We start from the raw sequence: 21,417 nt of genomic DNA, 5'->3' as shown, positions 1-21,417 counted from the left end.
AACACCCACAGCCTGGCCCATGTGTAGAACTCAGCATAGGAGTGCTTGTGTGTCTGAGTGACCCCACATGTGCCTAGGGCCTTGGTGTAGGCTGCCATCCCTCTGCAGCAATGTGTCCGGCCAGATGAATATTTACAGTCATCCGTGTGTCAGCGGGTAGCCCTGTATGTCTCTCAGCCTCTGTGTTTATTAGCAGACCACATGGTTCTCTATGTCCAGGGGCTGCTCGAGAATGTCTGGGTACAAGCCCACATGATCGTGAGTTGGGAGCCTACACTGGCATTTTTCTTCCAGCATAAGTGGGCCTATGAGTTTCGCACACCTGCACTTTTCACTGTCTTTCTGCCCACGCCCCTCTTGGTCAGCATGGGGCAGCTTCTCTGCCTCTGCCTTGGCTGTCACTTCTGCCTAAGAGAGGAGCTGAGGCCACAGATGCTCTGCTGCTCGGTCGGCCCCATGTTTGTGACTGCAGTGCCACTGAGCCTGTACCTCTGCATTTCTGTGTCTCTGAGGTTCTCCCCTGCAGCGGCTCGATCCCCCACCCCTCTCTCATCTCCCACACTGAGACTCTCTTCCTCTCCTCCCGAGGCTCTGGCCATCTCTCCTCTTGCTGGCTGGGTCTGCACGACAGTGTCTCCATATATCTCTGCATCACTCCAGGAGCCGCCTCCGTCTTTGCTTATGTCTCAGGGACGATTTCCATATCTCTCCATCATTCCTCTGGTTTCCTCTTGCTCTGAGGCTCTTTCTCTGCCTCCCTCAGCATCTTGAAGCCTCTGCCAGCTCATTTCTTTCATGTTCTCATCCCTGCCCCTCCCCTGTACTCCTCAGACCTTGGTCCGTCCTCGGCCACCACAGCTGTCACACTGTTGAACTTGGTCTGTTTGCATTCCTGTGCTTGCCTCCCCTCCCACCAAGACTGCGAGCCCCCTGCAAGCAGGGGCTGTGTCCCCCTCACCTCTGTGTCCCCAGGGCCTGCCATGGAACCTGCCTGACACCCAGCAGGTTGTCAATACAGGTCTGTTGAATGTACTTGACCCTATTTTTCACTCTTGTCGTTTGTTTCTCTCTCTCTTTCACCATGTCCCTCACTCCCTGAGACACTGGGGTTCCTTTTCTCTGAGTCTCCATGGTTACTCCTCTTCCTTTACCTAAGAGCTCCTGATATGGATCTTTGGCTTGCTCTTTGTGAACACCTTGGTTTGTGTCTTAGTTCTGTCCTTGGGAACCGCCCTGCCTCCTCCCAAGATAGGTTTTGGGTTATTTCCGGATCTTCTCTACTTTTTTCTGCGTCTGCCCCCACCCCCTTTCCACCTGTCCCTCAATTCTGAACTTATCCTTTCCTCAATCGCATCAGACTCTCCCTACCTCTACCCTTCCTCCTCGTCTCTTCTCCCTCATCCCCAAACTGGACCTGGCCTTGCAGCCTTCCCTGCTTAGAACTCTGTTCTCTCCCTCCTGTCAAACTCCCAGGGGCGCAGTCTTGGTCCAATCCCAATGGTTCTCTTTAGCCACGCCCATCCTGGTCCCGCCTCCCGAAAGCCTTCTCATAGTTTGCCACGCCCACGTCCAGAAGCTTCTACGCTTAGCCCCGTCCCAGGTACAGGCAGTGCTCCTATCAGAGGCCGCCCTGCCCTGCCCGGCCCTGCCCTGCCCGGCCACTCCCACCACACCTCTGAGCACCCAGGCGGCCTACCTGCCGGGTACCGCTCATTGACCGGCCAGCTGTCCACCTGCAGGGTGGCGTTGCCACCGCTTCGAGTGAAGCGCACCACATGGTATTTGCCGTCACTCACGATGGCGTTGGGCTCATCGATGGTAATGTCGTCTGTGCCCACGTTAAAGATCACCCCCACAGTGCCCTGGTCCTGAGGACAGGAAGGTAGAGGTCAGCAACCAGGAAGGAGCAACCAATCACGCCTTCTAGAACTCTACCTGTGACCTCCACCGGCCCAGCTCCACAGCACTTCATAGCTTTAAACCATACCTCTCCCAGTCATGCCTTTACTGGACCCTCTCACCTGCCCAAAGAGGTGGGCAGGCCCACCCCTCCCCCATATACTACCAAGGGAGTAGCCTGAGGATCAGAGAGGTCGGGGAAGCCACCAGGGGTGCAGAGCCTCCACCTGGAGCACTTCCACTGACCACAGCTGCCTCTTGCCTCTTGGTTCACTCAGAATGTTCACAGATGTTTACAGGGCTCCTACTCTGCTCAAGGGCCACTGAGCCCAGGCCTCAGACAAGATAACCAGGACCATGCTGGGGACCAGCAGGAGCACAGAGGGCAGAGGCTGCCCTAAGACAGAACCAACAGAGAAGTCCACAGGAGCCCGCCCCTGTCTGGGGAAGGTTTAACCGCCCCACTCCCCACCACCCCCAGCCTCAAGCCTCCCATCCCCCGCATCCTCAGCACTGAGCAGGCCCCCGGGGCCCTGGCACCAGGGAGTCAGTATACCTCTCCGGGCAGCCCATCGGCCCCATGTAGGTCAGGCCTGAGTGTGGGGGGTCTGAACTGCCTGTTTTGGAAGGTGATGGCTATGGAAAGAGATCAAGGGGACAAACCATGTTGGACTTACTAAGGAAAGGTGAGCATGGGGGTGTAGGGTAGAGGATGGGGCTGGGAGCTGGGGAGGGACAGGCAGAGGACAGACAGGGACTGAGGCCTAGAGGAAGGGAGTAAAGGGTCAGTCTGAGCAACCTCTGGGACCCAGGCCTCCGGCTCCAGAGAGGACCTCCATGGGGAGCCCTGCAGAGGCCACCCAGGATACAGACCAGGAAGAATTACGTCAATGGAGCCAGAGTAAGAGGGTGAGCTTCACTGACCCCCTAAAACATGCCAGGCCCTCTGGGTACAGTACACATATGCTCTCTTCATCCCCACAGCAACCCTCCAGAACCCCAGATTTGAAATCCATGTGGTCTGATTACGAAGCCAGTGCTCTCTCCCCCTTGCCCACTAGTCTGTGAAGACACTGACTCAAATTGCTGGGGGTAGGGTAGTGATCTAAGAAGCTAGAGTCCAACCTACCTTTACACCAGAGATCTAAAGAGGCCAGAGGAAGGGCCCCTAGGCCCTAAACTGAGACCCCTATGCCATTCCTCTGCACTTCCCAGCAGCACTCCTGAACTCAGCCTCCTGTGGTCCCACACCCCTCCTCCCACACAAGGCAAACACTGGCACAGGTTCACTCAGGCCCCCTGGATCACACACAGTCATGGGGACCCAGATCATCACAACATACTACACTCCTGGGGTCTTCCTGAAAGTCTGCTCCCATCAGCCTGGGCACAAGGAACCATTCAGCTGCCACCTCCTGCAGCCAATAGAGCCAAGCGGCCTGGTGGCACTGGAGGTGGGGATAAGGTGGCTCGTGGATGGGGCAGGGATTGGGGTTCTGAGAGTTGTGGGGCAGGTGTGCAACTGTGGCTCACTTGGAAACCCACGCCCTATCCTTTCCCCACTGTGGATCCAGTTCCCCTCCTCCTAGAACCTGGGAAGGCTACACACACACGTGCAGTCATACATGCATGCAGCACCTCTCCTTGTCAGATGCAGTAAAGCAAGGAAACTGAGGCTGGCCCTGCCTAACAAAGAGTACTAGCGAGGCCCACCCACCTACCACCCACAACTGACAACACCTCAGGGAGATCACCTGCTCCCACACACATGAGAGGAGCAGCCATGCTCCTCAATACTATTGTTAGTAATAACATCACCCAGAATAGCGCCAGTCCCTTGGACACCTGGAGGGTTCCTCCCTATGGGGCTCAGCTGGGCAGTGAAGGCGGTCAAGGGGCAGACGCAGCCTGGGGCAACCAGGCAGAGGGCCAGCCAGGGCAGCTGGAAGGCAGGACACCTGGGTTTCCCAGGAGGCAGCGAAGCTCAGAGCCGTGCACTCCGGGGGAGAGGCAGCTCCCCAGAGCTGCTCCCGATGTGAAGTCAGTTGTCACTTCTGTTAAAGTCATTAATTCCTAATTCCCCAATTACCTCATTAGGCAGCAGTGGGGAGAACGCGGCCGCTCCTACAGCAAATAATTATGGGAGTCAAAATTAATTTGGCAAAGTGGAGCGACGCTTTATTAGAAACGTCAAATTGCTTTTCTCTTATTTTGCTGCCGCCTCCCCGCTCTCTGAGAGCTGCTAATGACGCTGTGGTGGGAGCTGATGTGTCACCAAGGGAGGAGGGGGCTTGGGGGTTGCCCTCAAGGGGCTGCAGCCCATCTGGTGCCCAACTCTCCCCTGAGAGTTGGCCTCTCTCTTGGATCCCACACTTCCTCCAGGGCCTCCCACTCTCTCCAGGCAGCCCTTCCCCCTTTCCGCCCTGTGCCGCACCAGGCCTTGTTCCTCCATAACCCTCCACCTGGCAAGGCCTGTGGCAATTTCTGGGACAGGAAAGAAGACAGATCCCTTCTCCCTGGACCCTGATACCCCTACCCTTTCTCCGTAGCACTAGGGAGCCCTGTCCCCTAAACCTACAGCACAGAGACACACAGATGTCGTCAAAGAGACAGACACAGAACACACGCAGATCGACACGTCCAGGTGGACCATCACAGAGGACATTAGCTGACACGGATATTAGCTGACTCAGCGCTACCTAAGGGCTGGGCAATATCCTAAGTGCTTTACATACATGATCTCGTCTAAAACTCACAGCATCCCTCTATCCTCCTATCATGCCACTACACAGATGAGGAAACTGAGGCTAGAGAGGTGGGGTGACTGTACAAAGGGCACGAAAGCAGCGGAGTTGGGACTCAAACCCAGGCTCCCTGCTCCAAAGCCACACATAGCCTCTCATGACTGGGGAGCGAGAACAGGAGCCCTCGGTCACAGGGAGGGACATGGAAACACAGTCCCACCTGCTACACGTGGTCAGGAGACTGCAACAACAGCAACCACCACTAAGCCGGGAAACACAAAATACAGAGTGACACACCTGATCAGAGGCCACAAGACACAGCCTTTCTCATCATCCCCGCAGTCCCCCAGTCACACCATCGCTCCTGACACCATCACCACAACCCCAGCCCCACACTGTCACACAGTCTTGTGCGCTGTCCACAGCCACACTGTCTCATACAGGCCGAGATGCTGTCTGTCTTGCTGTCATGGACACAGAACTCCCGGCCTTCTCCCCGGGCCACTCTTCGCTCTGTACCCCTTTCCTCCATGCTCCCTGCCCAGCACCCATCAGCTGCCACTTCCACTTCAGCTCCGCTCTGCCCACAGGACATCTCTCCTCACACCTCCTCCCTTCACTCCCTGGTGTTGGGGTAACGGTGTCCAGCCACAGGACTCTAAAAAGCTGTTGTGTAAGGAGGGGCCGGTAGCCATGGTCCCAATCAGATGGGGAGGGGCCAGAGCCCAAACAAGCCTCCTCCCCTGGCTTCCTTGCTCCCCTTAAAGCCCAGGGACCCTCACCCAGACCTTTCTAGCACACAGAGCCTGGCAAGCCTGCTCACCCCTCCCAGTTCAGGGGTTCTGGCCAGGGTCAGCATGTGGGATACAGGCAGGGAAAGGAGGCGGCTAGAGAAGGCTGTACAGGTGGAACTAAAGATTGCGGTCCAGGGGTTAAAGCCATGGGAAGAGCTGGGCAGAGAAAGGCAGAGCTGGGTGGGACCAGAGGTCAGGGCGGGGGTATGGGGCTGGGTCTAGCGGTCACAGAATAGTGAGCACAGCCAGGCAGGCTGTAGGGTCAGAGGGTGGCTGCGAGGGCAAAGGTCAAAGTAATAGAGGTCAAGAGCAGGGCAGAGTCAGGGGCAGGATTTGAAGGCAAGGTGAAGAAGCAAGGGTGGGCTGCTCTGGGGCAGGGAGGTCTGAAGGAGGCGGGCAGGGACAGGGCACAGAGGGCTGCCCTAGACGGTCTAGGAGGGAGCAGGCAGCAGCCCAGGGCAGTCACTAATGTGGGGACACTTCTGAAGCTGCAGAATGGCCTGGAAGACTCCAGGAAGCCCTTGACTGCATTCGGAAAGGTCAGAAGACACAGATGGTCTCAAGGAATGGGGAACAGGGGAGCTTCCAATCAGCGGGGTGACTCTGGGAGTCTCAGGGATAATCAGGAGGGGACTCCAGGAATCAGGGAACAGAGGTTCTGAGGGCTCCACAGGAGAGAAAGATTTGAGGTACTGACCCCACGGCAATGAAGGGACTGGCTGGATTTGGGGTGAGAAGGTTGGGGGGCCAGGGCCCTGGGGCCTTACGATGTGCAGCTGCAGGTAGTCTCCGAGGCCGGATGCACTGTCCACCCTCACCAGCACAGCGCTCCGCTGGTGCGTGCTGAAGCCCACGGCCAGGCGGTCCATCCTCGTGCTGGGCCGGTCATTGGGGGGCCACGTGTAGGTGATGAGCGCTCCCCCCTTCCCAAAGATGTATGTGGTCCCGGCTGCAGAGAGAAGGAAAGAGAGAGGGAGATATGACATCGGGCGGGCAAGATCAGCAGGTCCTCGGGACTGTGACCTGATCCCTGGGACACCAGGTTTAGGGTACAAGGATTCAGCTGGGATGCCCCTAGCAGCTCCCAGTCCCTGCGGAACAGTTGGCAGGAGGGTGCCCGGGTGAGAGCCCGTGCATGCGCACAGACAGATGTAGCTGCCTCATCAAGAATTCTGGTTTTAATTACAGCAAAACAGAGAGGTAACAGAGAGAGTGACACAGAGAGCGAGCCCAGAGAGAGGCTGCAAGGGGACCGAGAGGACTGCTGGGGGCAGGCAGGACCCAAGGGGCCTGGGCCTGACCGGACGGACTTCTCCTAGGGCTGGCAGAGGTGACAGATCCAAGGTGTGTGCTTCTGTGGGGCCAGAGCTAAGCAGGCACCAAGGCAAAGGGAGCCCCAGGCGATCGCAGGAGGAGGCGCTGGGGCTGTGCTCAGCTCTGACTCATAGCCCACAGGCTGGCACCCCTCCAACGCCAGCCCCCACCTCCTCTCGAGCCCAGTTTGCCCAAGACTCTCTGCTTCCATTCCCAACTAGGGGCTGCCTGAGTCCCCAAACAGGGGGCTCCTGGAGCCCTGCCAGAAGAGACACACATAGGGAATGGGGGGAGGGGTCGAGACTGACAGCCAGAAGAGGAAAGAGGCAGAGAGACAGATGGACGGAGAGGGACAGAGAGGGGTGTAGGTGACAGAAAGCAGGAGAGTGGGAGCCAGAGATGAAGGCTCCCTCTCCCTGCCCTCCCCCACCCCACCTTCTCTCCCCCTCCATCTCCTCTGCTCCATCTTCTCCATCCGGCTTCCGGGGGCGGGTGTGAGGTCCCTAACGATCTCAGCCCCAAAATAAACCCCATTAGTCTCCATGTTCCCTCCTGTGGCTGACTGGGCTCCCTGGGGGTGGGGGCAGACTGATGGATTGGGTGGGGGTAGGGGTGGGGGGCTGGTCACCCAGTTTCCCGAAGGGAGCCTTTTTTGGGAGGCCTAGAGGACTAGTACTCTGGGGCCTTCAGAGAAGGGAAGAGAACAATCTTGCATTCTTTACAACATAAATGGAGCAAATGAGATTCATAAAATACTTAATTAAATAATTAGCCACTAACAACTCCTCTCAAAGCACTTCTTGGGGGGGAGGGGTTCAGGGGAGGACTTATCCAGAGAGAAAGAGAGAGGCAGATGGGGCCTGAGGGCAAAAGCCTGGAGTAGGCTGGGAGAAAAGTGGGGCCTTGGGGGTGGGACAGCTCTGGGTAGGATGAAAAATCTGGGGTCAGGGAGCTGGGAGCCTAGGGGGAGGGGTGGGCCTGGCTGATGGGGGGGCCTGAGGCACTGCCAAGATGGTAGCCCAGCTGGTAACACTAAGGTTGGGCCCCTCAAACACCTCGGGGTCTCTCCCCTCAGGGACTCAAGAGCCCGGCTGTAGTTCCAGCAGTATACAGTTCAGGGACAGGGGGCTCTACCCCAGGAAGTTCCCAGGCCCCCAAAAGAGGGGACTCCTGAGAGCATTGGAGGAAGGCACCGTCTGCAGGCCCACAGGGGAGCTAAGGAGGCGCTGAGGAGAGAAGGATGTTGCCTGGATCCCTGAGAGGCAGTGAGGCCAGCAGGGGGCTGGGCTCTGGGGGAACAGGAGCTATTCCCCAGAGCACTGGTCATCAATGCCCTCCATCTCCCCAGGCAGGGCCAGAGAGGAGAGACATCCCCCCGGGACAGGGCAGGGGTGAAAGAACAGCCTTGATGTCTACCAACCGACATCTCGCCATAGCATGTCACTGGAGAAAGCACGTCCAGCAGATGGGGAGCTTGGCTCTGCCCGCTCCAGACCCAGGAGTCCTTCCTACCTGGGGGCTCTGAAGGCTCAGAGCTGGGAGTTGAACCAAGAGTAGGGTGGAAAGTTGGATGAGGGTGGGGTACACTGTGAGCAGCACCCCTACCCAGGGTGGGCCACCTGCCTGGAAAGGGCAGGGCCTGAAGGCCAGGAGCAGGGTAGGCCTTAGCTGGTAGTAACAGTCTCTCCACTTCCAACACTGCAGCACTCTGGAAAAATCGGCTGTTTCCATGGCAACCTTAATACCCAGGGTCCTCCCTTCCCCCTCCACTCACTCACAAACTACATGGCCAAATTTGGGGGGTGGGGAGGGTCAGGGGAGCTAAGATGCTGACCTTCCTCCACACACACCACCCCACCCCTCCCTGACCAGAGGCTGCTGTGTCTTCACCCCCTGGGCTTCCAGGGCCTCCCAGTTAGACAGAGGAGGGGCTTCCTGGGTTTCTTGATCCCTCAGACCAGGGAAGGAAACACCATCTACCTGAGGCCTGCTCCCAAATCTCCCAGATCTAGGAGAAAGGAGGCCCTTTCCCACCCAAGAACCCAGGCTGCACATCACCCTGGAGAGAATCCTTCCTGAGCCCAGAGAGGGCCTGAGGTGCCCACAGGCAGGATGCCCCATTGGGCAGTGAGGCCCAAGGGGTCAGAGGCCGCATTGCGTCCCACACCCCAGACCCCAACGGCACGCATGCCCCCAGTGACCAGTGACATAACCCGCAGGCCCCACACCAACACAGAGGAGACGACACACCCAGCTGCACACAAAGACCCAGTGTGGAGAGGCAGTCCCCGAAAAAGAGACGTGAAGAGGCTGGGAAACATGGCGGTAAGTGCACAAAGGCAGGCCATGGCAGGCAGCGAGGGCAGGGGCCAGCACATACAGGGCAGGACAGCGCATACGTCCCGCCCCCCGAGGCCGAGGACGCACGGGCAGCCCGCCCACTGCCTCCCCATCCCCAGTCCAGGCCCTCCTCAGCCAGGCCTCCCCCGGGATTTATTACCCAGCTGTTCTCTCACTGCAGCCAGTATATTACGCGGGGCGGGCCTATAAAAGCCTAAGGGCGTTTACTAGACTGTGTGGGGATCGGGCGGAGGGACACTTCTTGGGCCAAAGAGGTGAAAGATGAAACGTTTATTGGACCGGGGCGGCAGTAATTACCCCGGGGAGACATTTCTCCCCTCAGCACCGCAATTCCGCCAGAGGGCGCGCAGAGGGCTGGGCAGGGAGGACGGCGAGCGGGGGGCGGGGCTACACCAAGTCCCTCCCGGGTTGGTCCCTACCTGGCAGGAGCCACCCGCCTCTCACCCCTCAAGCTGTCCTCTGCCCTGGCCACCTGACTCCGGGGGAAGGCACAGAGATATGGAGCCCAGGACTCTGCACCACATCTAGGACCTCTGAAAGGTTCCGGAAAGGGCTCCCGAGTAGAGAGGGGCCTAAGCTATGGCCCAGAATGTTGCGCGAAGGTGGTCCAGACCCACTGTTTTGACCTCCCCAGGAAAACCGCTAGTGAGCTACACTGCATAACAATACAGGGGAATGGCACATCCCTGAAGCCCAAGACAGGAGCGCTCTGGCCCACCACCCAAAGGTCCAGGGCTAGCACCTTCTGCCCACCTCCAAATAATCCCCTCAATGCCTCCTAGACTCAGAAATTCACTGATCCAGTAACACACTCTAAATGTTCAAGAACCTGCCATGTAGTTCCCACGCATTCTAGAAGAAACCAACCAGCCATTAATAATGGTTAGCTAACCCAGACCCAAGCAACAATCCTCCCAAGTAAACACCCCATGTGGGGGTGCCCCTGTGGTTAAAACTACATGGCCAGACCCTCCATCTGCCCATCTCCCTGCAGCATCAGAAGCCATGACAAAAATCTGGGAGATCCAGAATCACAAGAAAAGAAAATGTCCTATACAATCTAGAAAGGCCATGCTCCTAGATGCGCACAGCCCACCCCAGCTCTTATATGTGGCCCCTCACAACCCAGGAGGATCTCCACAGATCCAATGCCCGCGCTCTGCTCTCTCTTGATCTAGAATTCCAGAAGAATGTCCCCTCAATTCATGAGTCCCCTTGATTCATCCCCTCATTCCTTGGCCATAAACCATCCAGTTAGAAATCGAAGTTAACACACCCACATCCAGAATCAAAATAAATGTCAGCCCCCCTGGAGGGATGACTCCAGAAGTCCTGGAAGCTACTGACCCACACGGGCTTCAGGGGGTACCACAAATGAAAGTCAGAGGCTGAAAGCTCCTCAAGGACTCGGAAACCAAAATCGGGGTCAAAGACCAGGAGAGTGTCACCCTCTCAGGCCATTTTTAGGACCCAGGTGTGCTGGTCCTCCCGTGCCTAGACCAACATCAGGTGTAGGAGTGTCATGGGTGTCCAGTGAGTCTGTAGGGATGTTATGTAACAGGAGGGGTGGGGGGATGGAAGGGTAAATGGAGGAAAGAGTGAAGAGAAGGGGGGAAGGAAGGCAAGGAGAAATGCAATGAGATCCCAAGAGAAGGGAAAGAGAGAAGCAGGTGCAGAAAGAGAAGCTCGCTTACACGGAGGGGTGCTAGGGGAATGCTGGCCAGAAAGGAAAAGGTCTCCCCAGGCCAGAAAGGTCTCCCCAGCCGGCCTCTTCCTCTAGCCAAGCGTGAAATCCCAAGACAAGCCTGTGCTTTCGCCTCCCTCCATGGCTGAGGTGAGCAGAGGCAGGGTTCAGCCAGGACAGGTGGCCTCCTCCCTGCTCTTCTGTCTGTCCTCTGACCCTTTTCCTTCCTGTTACCTATCTGACCCTTTCCGGGCTCCTCCACTCAGGCTCCCACCACTTTCCATCACTTTCCTGGGCGCCCTCCAGCTCCTCCTCTGCTTCCATGTGGCACTGGGCAGCCATCGGCCCTCTTGGGGCTGTTTTTCTCCTCTGCCCAGCAAGGAGGGGGCCATCTCTGAGCAATCCCAACACAAACTTTCCATAGCTGCCCACCAATGCTCTTTCCTCCATTTTCTCTCGCTCTCACCCAGCTCTTTACATCCCAACTCCAGCTCCTCCATTGAGCCTTCCCCTGGCACTCGGCGCCCAGGCCCCTCCTTCCAATCTGCTCATCTGCCTGGGCCAGTGGCTCTATCCTTTCCCTTCCTCTTTCACCAACTCTCCTCTTCAGCCCACAACGCTCTCCCCCAATGTCCCCGGCTCCCCTTTCGGAGCTCATCCCTTCATGTCTCTCCTCATTGCCCAGAAAGACCACATCTTATCTGGACCCCTTTGGGAGCAACACTGGGCCTCAAGGAAGCCCCAGGGGACCAGGAAGAGGAGGGAGGAAGGCACAGAGGACCAGAGAGCTGTGGGGGGAAACACAGAGCTAAGCTCAGCAGCTGCAAGGTGTGGGGTGGACAAGTGGAATAAGAGAGACAGCTGGGAGAGCACCGCATGGAGGACCCTAGCTGGGACAGATCAGACAAGACAAGACGATGCTGGGAAAAGAGGAGAAAGCGATGAAAAGGAGGGTTGGAAAGGGCCACTCCTGGGAACTGGGTGAAGAGAGAGTAGAGGCAGAAAAAAATTAGATAAAGATGAAGTAGGACAAAAGTAAAGGACAGAAAAGGGGTGGAAAGATGGGAAGTGATATGGGGGAACAAATAGTGGGAAGCAAGGATAAGCAGATGGAGAACAATAATGGGGGGACAGAGATGAGTACAGAAACGGGAAGCCACGAGGGGCCTAGAAGGGAAGTGATGAGGATACAGGCATGGAAGATGGGGGAGAAACAAAACTGAAGTGAAAAAAATCACAGGTGGTGGATGAACAGGCATGGGAAGTGATGGAAGTGCAGAAGTTGGAGGCCACAAGAGTACAGAGTGAGAACTGGTAACAACACAGTATGAGATGATGGGAGGTGGGATAAAAGGTGATGGGAGCATGGAAATGTCGGAATACCAAGATGGGAGGCGATGGGGGTACAGAAGTGGGAAGCTAGGAGGGAACAGGTATAGGAGGTGACAAAGTGCAGGAATGAGAAGTGATGAAGGTACAGAAATGGGAGGTGATGGAGGGCTGAGATGGGAGCCAAAGACGAAAGGTGACAAAGTACAAAAATAGGAGGTGATAGGAGGGCTGAGATGGGAGGTGATAAGTGGTGCCATATGGGAGGTGAGAGAGGTACAGAGATGGAGATAATGGGGGTACACAGAGGGGACATGATGAGTGGACTAATGGAAGGTGATGAGGTCTCTGGGATGGGAGGTGACAGGAGCTCTGAGATGGAATGTGGAGGGACTGAAATGGGAAGTATGGCGTCTGACATGGAAATAAAATAAAACGTGAGGAGGGACAGACATGGGAGGTAATGGGGAGTACACAGATAGGAAACCATGGAGGTGCAGTGATTGGAAGGGATGGGGGCATGGAGAATATGGAGGACAGAGGTAGAAGGTGGCAGGTACAGAGATGGGAAGAGACAGCATGCAGAGGCTCTTAAGGGTCTAACACATGAAGTGATGAGGAGACTGAGATGGGAGGTGACGAAGGGCACAAACGAGAAGCGACAGAGGTCAGAAATGGAAGGTGATGGGGTCTGAGAGGGAAAGTGAACTAGGTTTTGAAATGAAAGCTTAAGAGGGGCTGAGATGAGGTGACAGTAGTGGGAGGTGATAGAAGACTGACACAGGAGGTGAAGGAGGCTGGAATGGGGGAAGTCAATTCCAAATAATAGGGGTACAGAGGTGAGAAGTGCTGGAGATCAGAGGTGGAGGCAGGGCAGAGATGAGGAGGTGTGGAAAGCACAGAGTGGAGATGGAGGGAATGAGGCTGGGAGAATGATGGGACCGTGGAGTGAGTTGATTGGGAGGTGGTGGTGGAAGGACAGCAATGAGGGAAAGGGGGGAAGGTTGCTGGAGGGACAAAGGTGAAAGAGAGACTGATATGAAGAGGTGAAAGAGAAGAGATGGGACATTTCAGAGGCAGAGATGACAGATGGGATGGGGAGGGGGGGCAGTTATGGGGGAGCAAAGACAAGAAGATAATGGGGTTCAGAGATGCAAGACCAGCAACAGGAAGGTGAGGATTAGGAAGAGGTGTAGGTAAGCCAGATGGAGAAATAAGGGGCAGAAATGGAGGAGAGACTGGGGAAGGGAGAGCTGGACAGAGGATGAAAGGACAGAGATAGGGAGGTGATAGGGGAACGGAAACGCGAAGGTGATAACAAACCAGAGATCAGGATAAGGAGGTGAAGGTGAGGCCAGAAAGAAAGTGGTGAAGGCAGATGAGGTGATAAAGGGATTGGGTGGGGGGGAGGATGGAGAAGCGAGGGTAGGGCTGAGAAGATAGGAGCCAGAGATGGGAGGTGAGGAGGTGCGGGCCGAAAAGCAGAGGGGCTGGGCCTCGGTGCGCACAGGCTGGGGTGCGGCCCGCGAAGGCCAGGGCCGCGGACACCGGAGGCGGAGGCCGGGGGGCCAGCCGGCCGATCAGCATCGGCAGCGCCACTTACCGTGCCCGCCGCGGGTGAGGAAGGGCATGCGGTTGATGGCGATGGGCACGGTGCCGTGCTTGCTGTGGAAGTGGTGGACGTGGTGGGTGGTGCTGAGGCTGGAGGAGACCCGGGCCCCCTCGGCCGCCCCCAGCAGCAGCAACAGCAGCAGCAGCGGCAGCAGAGGTGGCAGCGGCGGCGGTGGCAAGGGCCCGGCCAGGGCGGGGGGGCGGCGCGGGCACCCCCCCGGCCCGCTCCCCCCGGGGGGCATTTCGGCCCGGGGGCGGCCGCCTCACAGCCCCATGGCCGGGGGCGGGGACGCGGGGCTGCGCAGCCCCGCGAAGCCCCCCTCCGGCTCCGAGCCCCGGGAGGGGGGGTAGGGGTGAAGACAAGGAAAACGAGAGCCCAAGCCTCGGTCCGAAGCCAACGAAATCAACTGGACCCCGCCGGGGAATCCGGGGTCCGCGGAGCGACCACACCAAGGTCCAGGACGCCTGGGTCCATCGCGAGGAGCTACGGGTCGGAGCGGCACAGAGGGCCGTCAGAAACCCGGGGGAGCGCCCGAGGGAGGGGGCATGGTGCCGGGTGGAGAGGTAGGGGAGGCGCGGGGGGCCAAGCAGGGAGGGGAGAGCGGGGGAAATCCTGCGGAAAAACCGAGCAGGGGAGGAGGGCTGGCGGAGAGAAGCAGGAGCCCGACGGAGGCTAGGGCCGGCCGCGCGGCTGCCGCCGCTGCCGCCCGACGGAGGGCCGGGGGGAGGGGGGCGGGAGAAGGGGGAAGGGAAGCAAATCCGGGTGAGGGGGGAATGGAGGGAGGGGAGGAGAGGGGAGAGGAGAGGAGGGGAGCGGGGCTGAGCAGAGGAAAGGCGCGAGCTTGAGAGATTCCAGCGGAGAGATGGAGGCAGCGGAGTGTTGCTGCAGAGGCAGAGAGGCTGGAAGGGAGAGGGAGGAGGGAGACAAGGGGGAGGAAAGAAGGGGAGTGGAGAGGGGAGGGGAGGGGGAGCGCGGGAAGAGGAGGGGGCAGGGCGGAGGGACCGGAGCGGCTCCGGGTCTGCGGGCGGCGCTGGGCAGCTCTGGCGCGCGGCACCTGGCTAGCCCGCTCGGCGCTCGCCTCTCCTCGGCGCGCGCCCCGCCCCTCCCCCGCGCCCGGGCGCGCGCTCCTCTCCCGCCCCCTCCGGAGAAGGGGCCCTGCTGAATAATTGAACAGGACTGAGGCTAGCAAGAGGCCGATCTCTTCCTCCTACTCCCCTCCCCCCGCACCTGAAAGAACCCCAATAGTGCTCGCTGGTCCAGCGCGCAGAGATGTGGCCGCTGCCACCTCTATTACCCGCACCCCTCGGAACACACGTGCACGCTAGGATGTGAACGGGCTTGGGAATGGAGACACCCACGTGTCCATACAGGCACCAGTGTGGGCGCATGCACACATAGGCTCAGACACATACATGCATACATGTGCTCGTAGATACTGGCACATGAACTCAGCCCAGCGCGTACACGTGCCCACAGAGGCATACATGCGCACACATACATGTTTGGTCACAGGCAAGGAATGGCCAAGTACACACAGACACCTACCTCCTGCTCACCCTCCCAAAACAGGGTCACCCATATGCATACAAACAATGCACCCAGAGCTCAAAGGTACTCAAGAGTAAGACACATCATACACGCAGTCTCCTCACCACCTCCCCCAAAAGGGTGCCCCCCTACCCTGGCACACCCCTCCTGGACTCCTCCAATCCTTCCTCTCCACTCCCCCTGCCCCTCCCCCAGCTTCAATGTCTCCCTCCACAGGGAGTTTCCAGGACACCTGTCTACTGAGTGTCCCACTTGGGATAAAATCCTTCCTGAGCCACTATGTCCAGCCAAGGAAGCCATTTCTCCTTCTAGGTGCCCCTCCACTGGGATCTGCCCCCAGACTTTTGGGGATCTCTTCAAAGCACTTGTCATAACCCAAGAAATAAGTGCAGGGAGGCTCCCTTCCCTTTATCTAGATGCCACCTCCACACCCACGTCAACCTTGGCTCTGCCCAGAGGAAGCTGTGCTAGGAAGGGGGGGAGGGCAGAGAGTAGAGGAGGAGGAAAAAGAGGGAGGAAGGTGGAGCCGGAATCTGAGGAGTCAAAGAAATAGTGTAGTAGAGTGAGGAAGAAAGGTGGTGAAGGGGCAAAAAAGGAAGGGGACGTGAGAAAGGGGAGGGAGAATGGTGGGGGAAGAGGGCTGACTCCTGCTTACTGATCCTGAATTCCCTTTTGGAGCAAAAACTATCACCAGCAGCCCGACACTTGCTGTGCCCAGCTCCTGGATGCAGTCAGGACTCAGGACAGCTCCTCCATAGTTACTGTCACCTCCCCACCTTTGCTAGATGCCAGGGCCCCTTTTGACCTCGAGCACTTCATGAGTGAAGAAAGGGGTCCTCGGAGGCACCCAAGAGGAGGCTCCTAGGTGGTGCATTGCCCCAGGAGGGAGGGGAGACTGCATGCGGGCTGGGGAACAGGACTGGGCTCCCCCCATGCCTCACTCCTCACCCCACCCCACCCCAAAGCCTGTCCTCCCGCCTTCTCCATCCCATGCTTGTGCCCCTGGCTCTGAAATATAGACTGACACAGCTCTGAGCAGGCAGAAAATTTATGGTCCCAGAGGGAGGGAGGGAGGAGCCGGTAGCGAGAGGAGAGGAAGGGAAACCGCCTAGAGGCCAATCAATATCAGTGAGTGGGAAGTGGAGAGAGTTGGAGGGGGTGACGCTGGAGAGCGAGGGGGGAGACAGGGTAAAAAAGAAGGGAGAGACAGAGGTGTGCAAGAGATCAATAGAGGCTGCAGAGATGAACAAAGCAAGTGGGGAGATGAGAAACGGGGCACAGGGACGGGAAAGAATCGATTGCCTGGGGGAGGCCCGAGACAGGCTCTGAAAGACAGAGCAGCAAGCAGGCCCAAGGGGAGCGCCTGGGTCCTGAACCTCAGCCCTGAGGTTTCAGCTGCATGTCAGGAAGTGTCTCTCCTTTTAGCTTCCTTCCTGTCTCATTTCACATTCCCTTTTTAATTCTCGCTCCTGTTTCCTCTCTCTCATCGAAGAGATGGGTTCTCTCCCTTTAATCTCCTCCTACCTTCCCAGAGCAGACTCTGGAGCCTTTAAAGGGACACAGAGACCCCTTCACCCCCACTCCCCACCCCAGGTGTAGTCCCCATGTCACAGGTAGAGAAACTGAGGCCACAAGTGGGGAAAGGCTGTTGTGCACGTCAGAGCTCTCTCCATCCCAGTCTGTCCCCACCCCAGCCAGCTGCACACCCCGACCCCAACCCTCTGAGGACAGAGTCCAGCTCCCTCCACCCTGGCCATTACCACCCACTTCCCTCTCTTCCGGTGAAGGGCCCTTTGGTGCCCAGTAGTGTCCCCCAGGGCCTTCACCCTCAGGGGTGGGATGAACTGAATGGGCCTCAGCCAGGTTCCTGCTTGACCTAGTGCACCTGCGGGGCCCCAGGTAGACCAGGCACAGAAACAGCACGAGCATGAAACAGTGCCGAGCATGAGGAACTGGGGAAAGGAGCAACCCCCAAAGCCCTGGCAGAGCCCCCGACCCCCAGATTCCTGCCCTGCCCTGCAAGGGCAGAGGTCTCAGAGGTTCCCCAGGGCCGGTGGGTCAGCATTTGGAGGCTCCCAGGTTGCACCCACCTTTTCTTTACCTCCACAGCTCTGCCGCCAGACCGCAGACCAATGCTCCTGTACGGTGACACTTCCCAAGATGTGCCCTGCTGCCCAGCCCCAACTCTCCCTGCCTCCCACTTGACTGGAATCAGCAAAGTCCCGGCTTCTCTTTCCACCTCTGCTGAAAGATGCAGGACTCCCTAAACTCCCATCCATCGCCATGCCCCCTTCCAGAAGGTTCCACCATGTGTGAGTATAGCAGTGACAATGAACAGCAGCGCTTCTTGATTCTGATCCCCTGCACCCCCAGCAAGCAAGGCCCACCTCCGGCACCACCACCAGCCTGGGACTAAATGAGCTGCAGTGGGTAACAGAGTCAGGAGCGCTTAGGTTCGAGCTGCGCTCCACCTCCACTCTCTGACTTAGAGCAAGGAGCTGCCTCGCTGAGGCCTCAGTTTCCCCATCAGTGAAACAGGGCAGCTGGTTTCTATCCCACTGCCTTCTCTGAGGAACAAATTAAAAGGGCTTTGCCAGCTGCAAAACACTAAACAATCTGTGGGGATTGTTACTAGGAGGCCGCAGTTACCACCATCTTCAGATCTCCTGGGCTGAACCAGCTGGAGAGGGAAGAGGCCCAGCCCAGTCCCACCTTTATTCCCGGGAGCTAGGGCTGGCATGCCCTCGAGGTGACCCTTGTCTGGGGGCTTTGGAAGGTAGAGAGCTGCAGGTCAGACAAGGAAACTCCTGGAGGACAGGGCAGGGATGTGGGGGTACCCAAGGGAGGGCCCTGCCTGAGAGCACCAGGAAAGCGCTGAGGGAGATGGGCTGAGTCATTCTCCAAGGGAAGGGGAAAAACCAAGACCCACCTAAGAGCCCCATTCCAGAACCAGTAGGTTTATCCAGGAAGACACTCGGGACTCCGCCCAGATGACTAAGGCTCTCTGGAGGCAAAGGCATTGACCCCAGTTCTTAGCCCAGATCTACTACTAACTTTCTTCAGAAGTACACTGACCCCTCCAGGCCTCCGTTTCCATGTTTGTAAATGGAGGAGCCCTGTTCTCGTGTGTGTGTGTGTGTGTGTGTGTGTGTGTGTGTGTGTGTGTGTGTTCCCACGCAGCTGAATGGTCACATCCCTGGTGTCTCGGCAGGGCTACCCCAGGGACAACCATTTAAGCGATACCTGAGGGGGCTGCACCCTCCCCAACCACTGCCGCCAGCCCGATCAGTGGAGAGACACTCTAAACACCCCCTCAAGCAGGAGGTTGCCTCTCTCCCCGCTTCCTGCCCCAGCTGCCTACCCTCTGCCAAGCTCTAAGCAGCTGCTGGCCACCAACCACTAGGGACTGGAAACTACTGCTGAAGTGGCTCTCTGGGCTGGGGGTGGGGGGGCTCGAACAATATGCAGGTTGGCAGGCAGATGCCCAGCCAGGGAGGAGAAAAAGCAGGTGAGGACACTAGGGCGTGTCCTTGTAACTCCAAGGGACAACCCGCAGCTGGGGTTCTTGGGGGGAAAGAAGGAAGCGCCTGGCCGGTCTCCAGGGAAACCAGCTGTCCAGTGGCCTGACCTCCTGGGAGGCCTCCTGAGCCTGCCCTCTGGCGTGTGGGCCTCTCTGAGCCGGAGATAGCAGGCTTCCACTGTACAATTCTGAAGACGTCAGAGGAAAGGGGGTGCAGGCCAACACCAGTGCCCCCCCCAAGCCCTGTGCAATAATAGTGTGTATGTGTGAGCTACAAGTACAACGTGTAAGACCATGGCCAAAATCACACAGGTTGAGCAACAGACACTGACACCTTTTGTTATGGGTAAAGGGAGCAATGTCCCACCAGCTCAGAACGAAGAGGAGAGGACATCTATCAATGGGTTGCCCCAGAGATTCAGGCAGCAGCAGTCCTGCACAGGCCTGAGAAAAGACTCGGGGAAGGGACAGTAACCAGTAGCTCCCCTTGGATTCTCATGACAAGAAGGGATGAGAAGGAAGAAAGCATCAAGGCTCTCAGAGACCCTCCCTCCTCCCCAGCAGTCCCCAAGGCCAGGGAACGGCCAGGGTCTCCCCCTAGTACCCCCCAACCCTCCGGGGCACTCACGGTCATTGCAGACAGGGCCTCCATAGGAAGTCATAGTGCAGTCACAGGTGAAGCCATCCCACTGCTGCAAGCAGACGCCCTGGTTGGCACAAGACTCTTCGGTGCAGGTGGTGCTGGGGCCTGAAAGAGGCAGGAGGAAGGAACACCCCAGGCTCAGCCAAGCCCCCTCCCTCCCCAGGAGGTACGGAAGCTTCAGGGCCAAGCTGAGAGACCCTGTTCTTAGTTCTGCCAGGCTGAAAGGGGAGGGGCGGATAGGGGGGCTCAAGGGCTTCTAGGCTTGGCCTTGAACTGTGATAAAGGGCCAGGGTGGGAGGCAATAGGGAGAGCAAGTGACTCTTCACCCCCCTGGACCCCTGCCCCAGAGCTGATGGCGGGAAGCAGGCTCGTGCAAGGTCTGCCCTGGTCTGCGTCTGCAGCTGGCCCTCCTGCAGCCTGCAGGGGTCACACCTCACTCCTCCACCTTACACTCACCGTCACAGCCCCTCTCCACCTGCCCGATGCGGTGCAGGGCGTCAGCGATGAGGTCCGGGAGGCGCCCGTTGAGGTCCACTGAGGCCAGGCAGCCCTGAAAGCCGTCCCGGGAGGCCACCAGCTTGGGCAGGTTGCTGAACATACTCTTGCTCAGACCACCGATGTACAACTCCCCTGCAAAGGGAGCGGGGTCAAGACCTCCGCTTCCCGGTCCCCACTCCCCTCCCAGGACTTGGCATCTGGCTGTCAGATCCTCCTGGCCGTGCAGTGTCCCATCCCAGACTCCAGCTTCCTTACAGAGACCCAGCACCCTGCATACCCCCGCCCCCCACCTCTTCCTTCTTCCTTCTCCACTTTGCCATCTGTCTGCTCCCCTCCCAGAGAAGCCCAGATGCAGGGGGCAGGGGGAGGTTGGGGGACTTGGGATGGGGGGAGCAGCTGGAGGAAACTGCTCCATGCTCTCTCCCACACATCTGATTCCAGTTCCGGCCTGTAATCAGGGCCTTTCATAGATCTGCAGCCTCCACCCCCCGCCCCACTCTCCCAAAGTCTCCCATTCCCAGAACTTCTTCAGGCCTCTCCCTCCTCTGAGATCTCTCCTGGGGGACTTGGGGGGCGGGGGTTCTAAGTCCAGCTCCCTTCCAACAACAAAGGCTTGGCTTGGAACTCTTAGTGACATTGGGAAGTTCTCCTCAGGGACACCTGATCCCCATATCACTGCCTGGCCACGTGGAACCGAACTCCCTGAAGCCTTGGCCAGCCCTTAGTAGAGCTTCAGCAAAACACAACCAACCCTGATGCCCTGGCCATGGGCTCAATGCAACACAAGCCTGGCCCAGCCCACCCCTGGGTTTGCTGCCACTATAGGTTGCCTGGGACACATCGCCCCCTTCTGGGAGTAGGGAGAATTGGCAGCACTATGCCGCGCAATCGGGCCCAGGGTTTGACCAAGCCTCCAGTGCCAGCTGGGCTTCCTGCTCACTTCGTGGCCTCAGGCAAACCATCTAGCGTCCGGAAGCTTGTTTCCACCTCTCCAGGAGGGGGATGAATTCAATGGTCTCTGAGAATCGTCCTCAAGCTAGGACAGTCTGAGTCACACTGACACCAGCGGTCCCTATGGAGGAGCTGAGGGCTGCTTCGGGTGGTGCAGGAAGTCGCCCACGTTGCCCCAGTGGACTCTGCAGACGCCACGGGCCTCGCCCTCATGCGTGTTCCAACACCCCGGCATCTAGGCTCATCTTCCCCTTCCCTGCTCTCTAAACCATCCCTTCTGGGGCCAGGCGATGGCTGCTTCAATAGCTACTGAAGAGGCCCTGGGGAATGTGGGACCCTGGTGTAATGCTGAGCCCACCACGGAAGCCTGGGTCCAAAAAAGTCCCCAGAGCTGGCCCCGCTGATGCCCAAGGTATATGACCAGGGCAGCACGCAGGGACCCAGCAACTGCTACTCGCTCCTCCCCTCATCAACTGCCCCTCCCACCCCACCCAGAAGAGGCATCTGCCAGGATGCTAAG

The 21,417-nt window shown here is 58.2% G+C and overlaps 1 protein-coding gene across 31 annotated transcripts in view; it reads right to left on the bottom strand.

Moving 5' to 3' along the window:
• NRXN2 (neurexin 2) overlaps positions 1 to 21,417 on the bottom strand; it is a 104,043-nt gene that overhangs the window by 21,544 nt on the left and 61,082 nt on the right. For 27 of the 31 annotated variants that reach the window (XM_019645394.1, XM_019645395.1, XM_019645403.1 and 24 more), the window contains 4 exons: positions 19,905 to 20,078; positions 19,434 to 19,553; positions 6,205 to 6,386; positions 1,697 to 1,868 (listed from right to left, as the gene is read on the bottom strand). In XM_019645394.1, coding sequence (XP_019500939.1) covers positions 1,697 to 1,868; positions 6,205 to 6,386; positions 19,434 to 19,553; positions 19,905 to 20,078 — 648 coding nt within the window. Of the gene's footprint in view, positions 1 to 1,696; positions 1,869 to 6,204; positions 6,387 to 13,728; positions 14,467 to 19,433; positions 19,554 to 19,904; positions 20,079 to 21,417 lie in introns of those variants that run through there. The other 4 variants (XM_019645396.1, XM_019645399.1, XM_019645397.1 and 1 more) reach the window with 1 other exon arrangement.

This window comes from Hipposideros armiger, unplaced genomic scaffold (genome assembly GCF_001890085.2).
Source record: "Hipposideros armiger isolate ML-2016 unplaced genomic scaffold, ASM189008v1 scaffold_93, whole genome shotgun sequence".
In the NCBI taxonomy this organism is placed as follows: domain Eukaryota; kingdom Metazoa; phylum Chordata; class Mammalia; order Chiroptera; family Hipposideridae; genus Hipposideros; species Hipposideros armiger.
The sequence above is the reverse complement of the archived record's forward strand: the minus strand, read 5'-3'. Positions and strand labels throughout refer to the sequence as shown.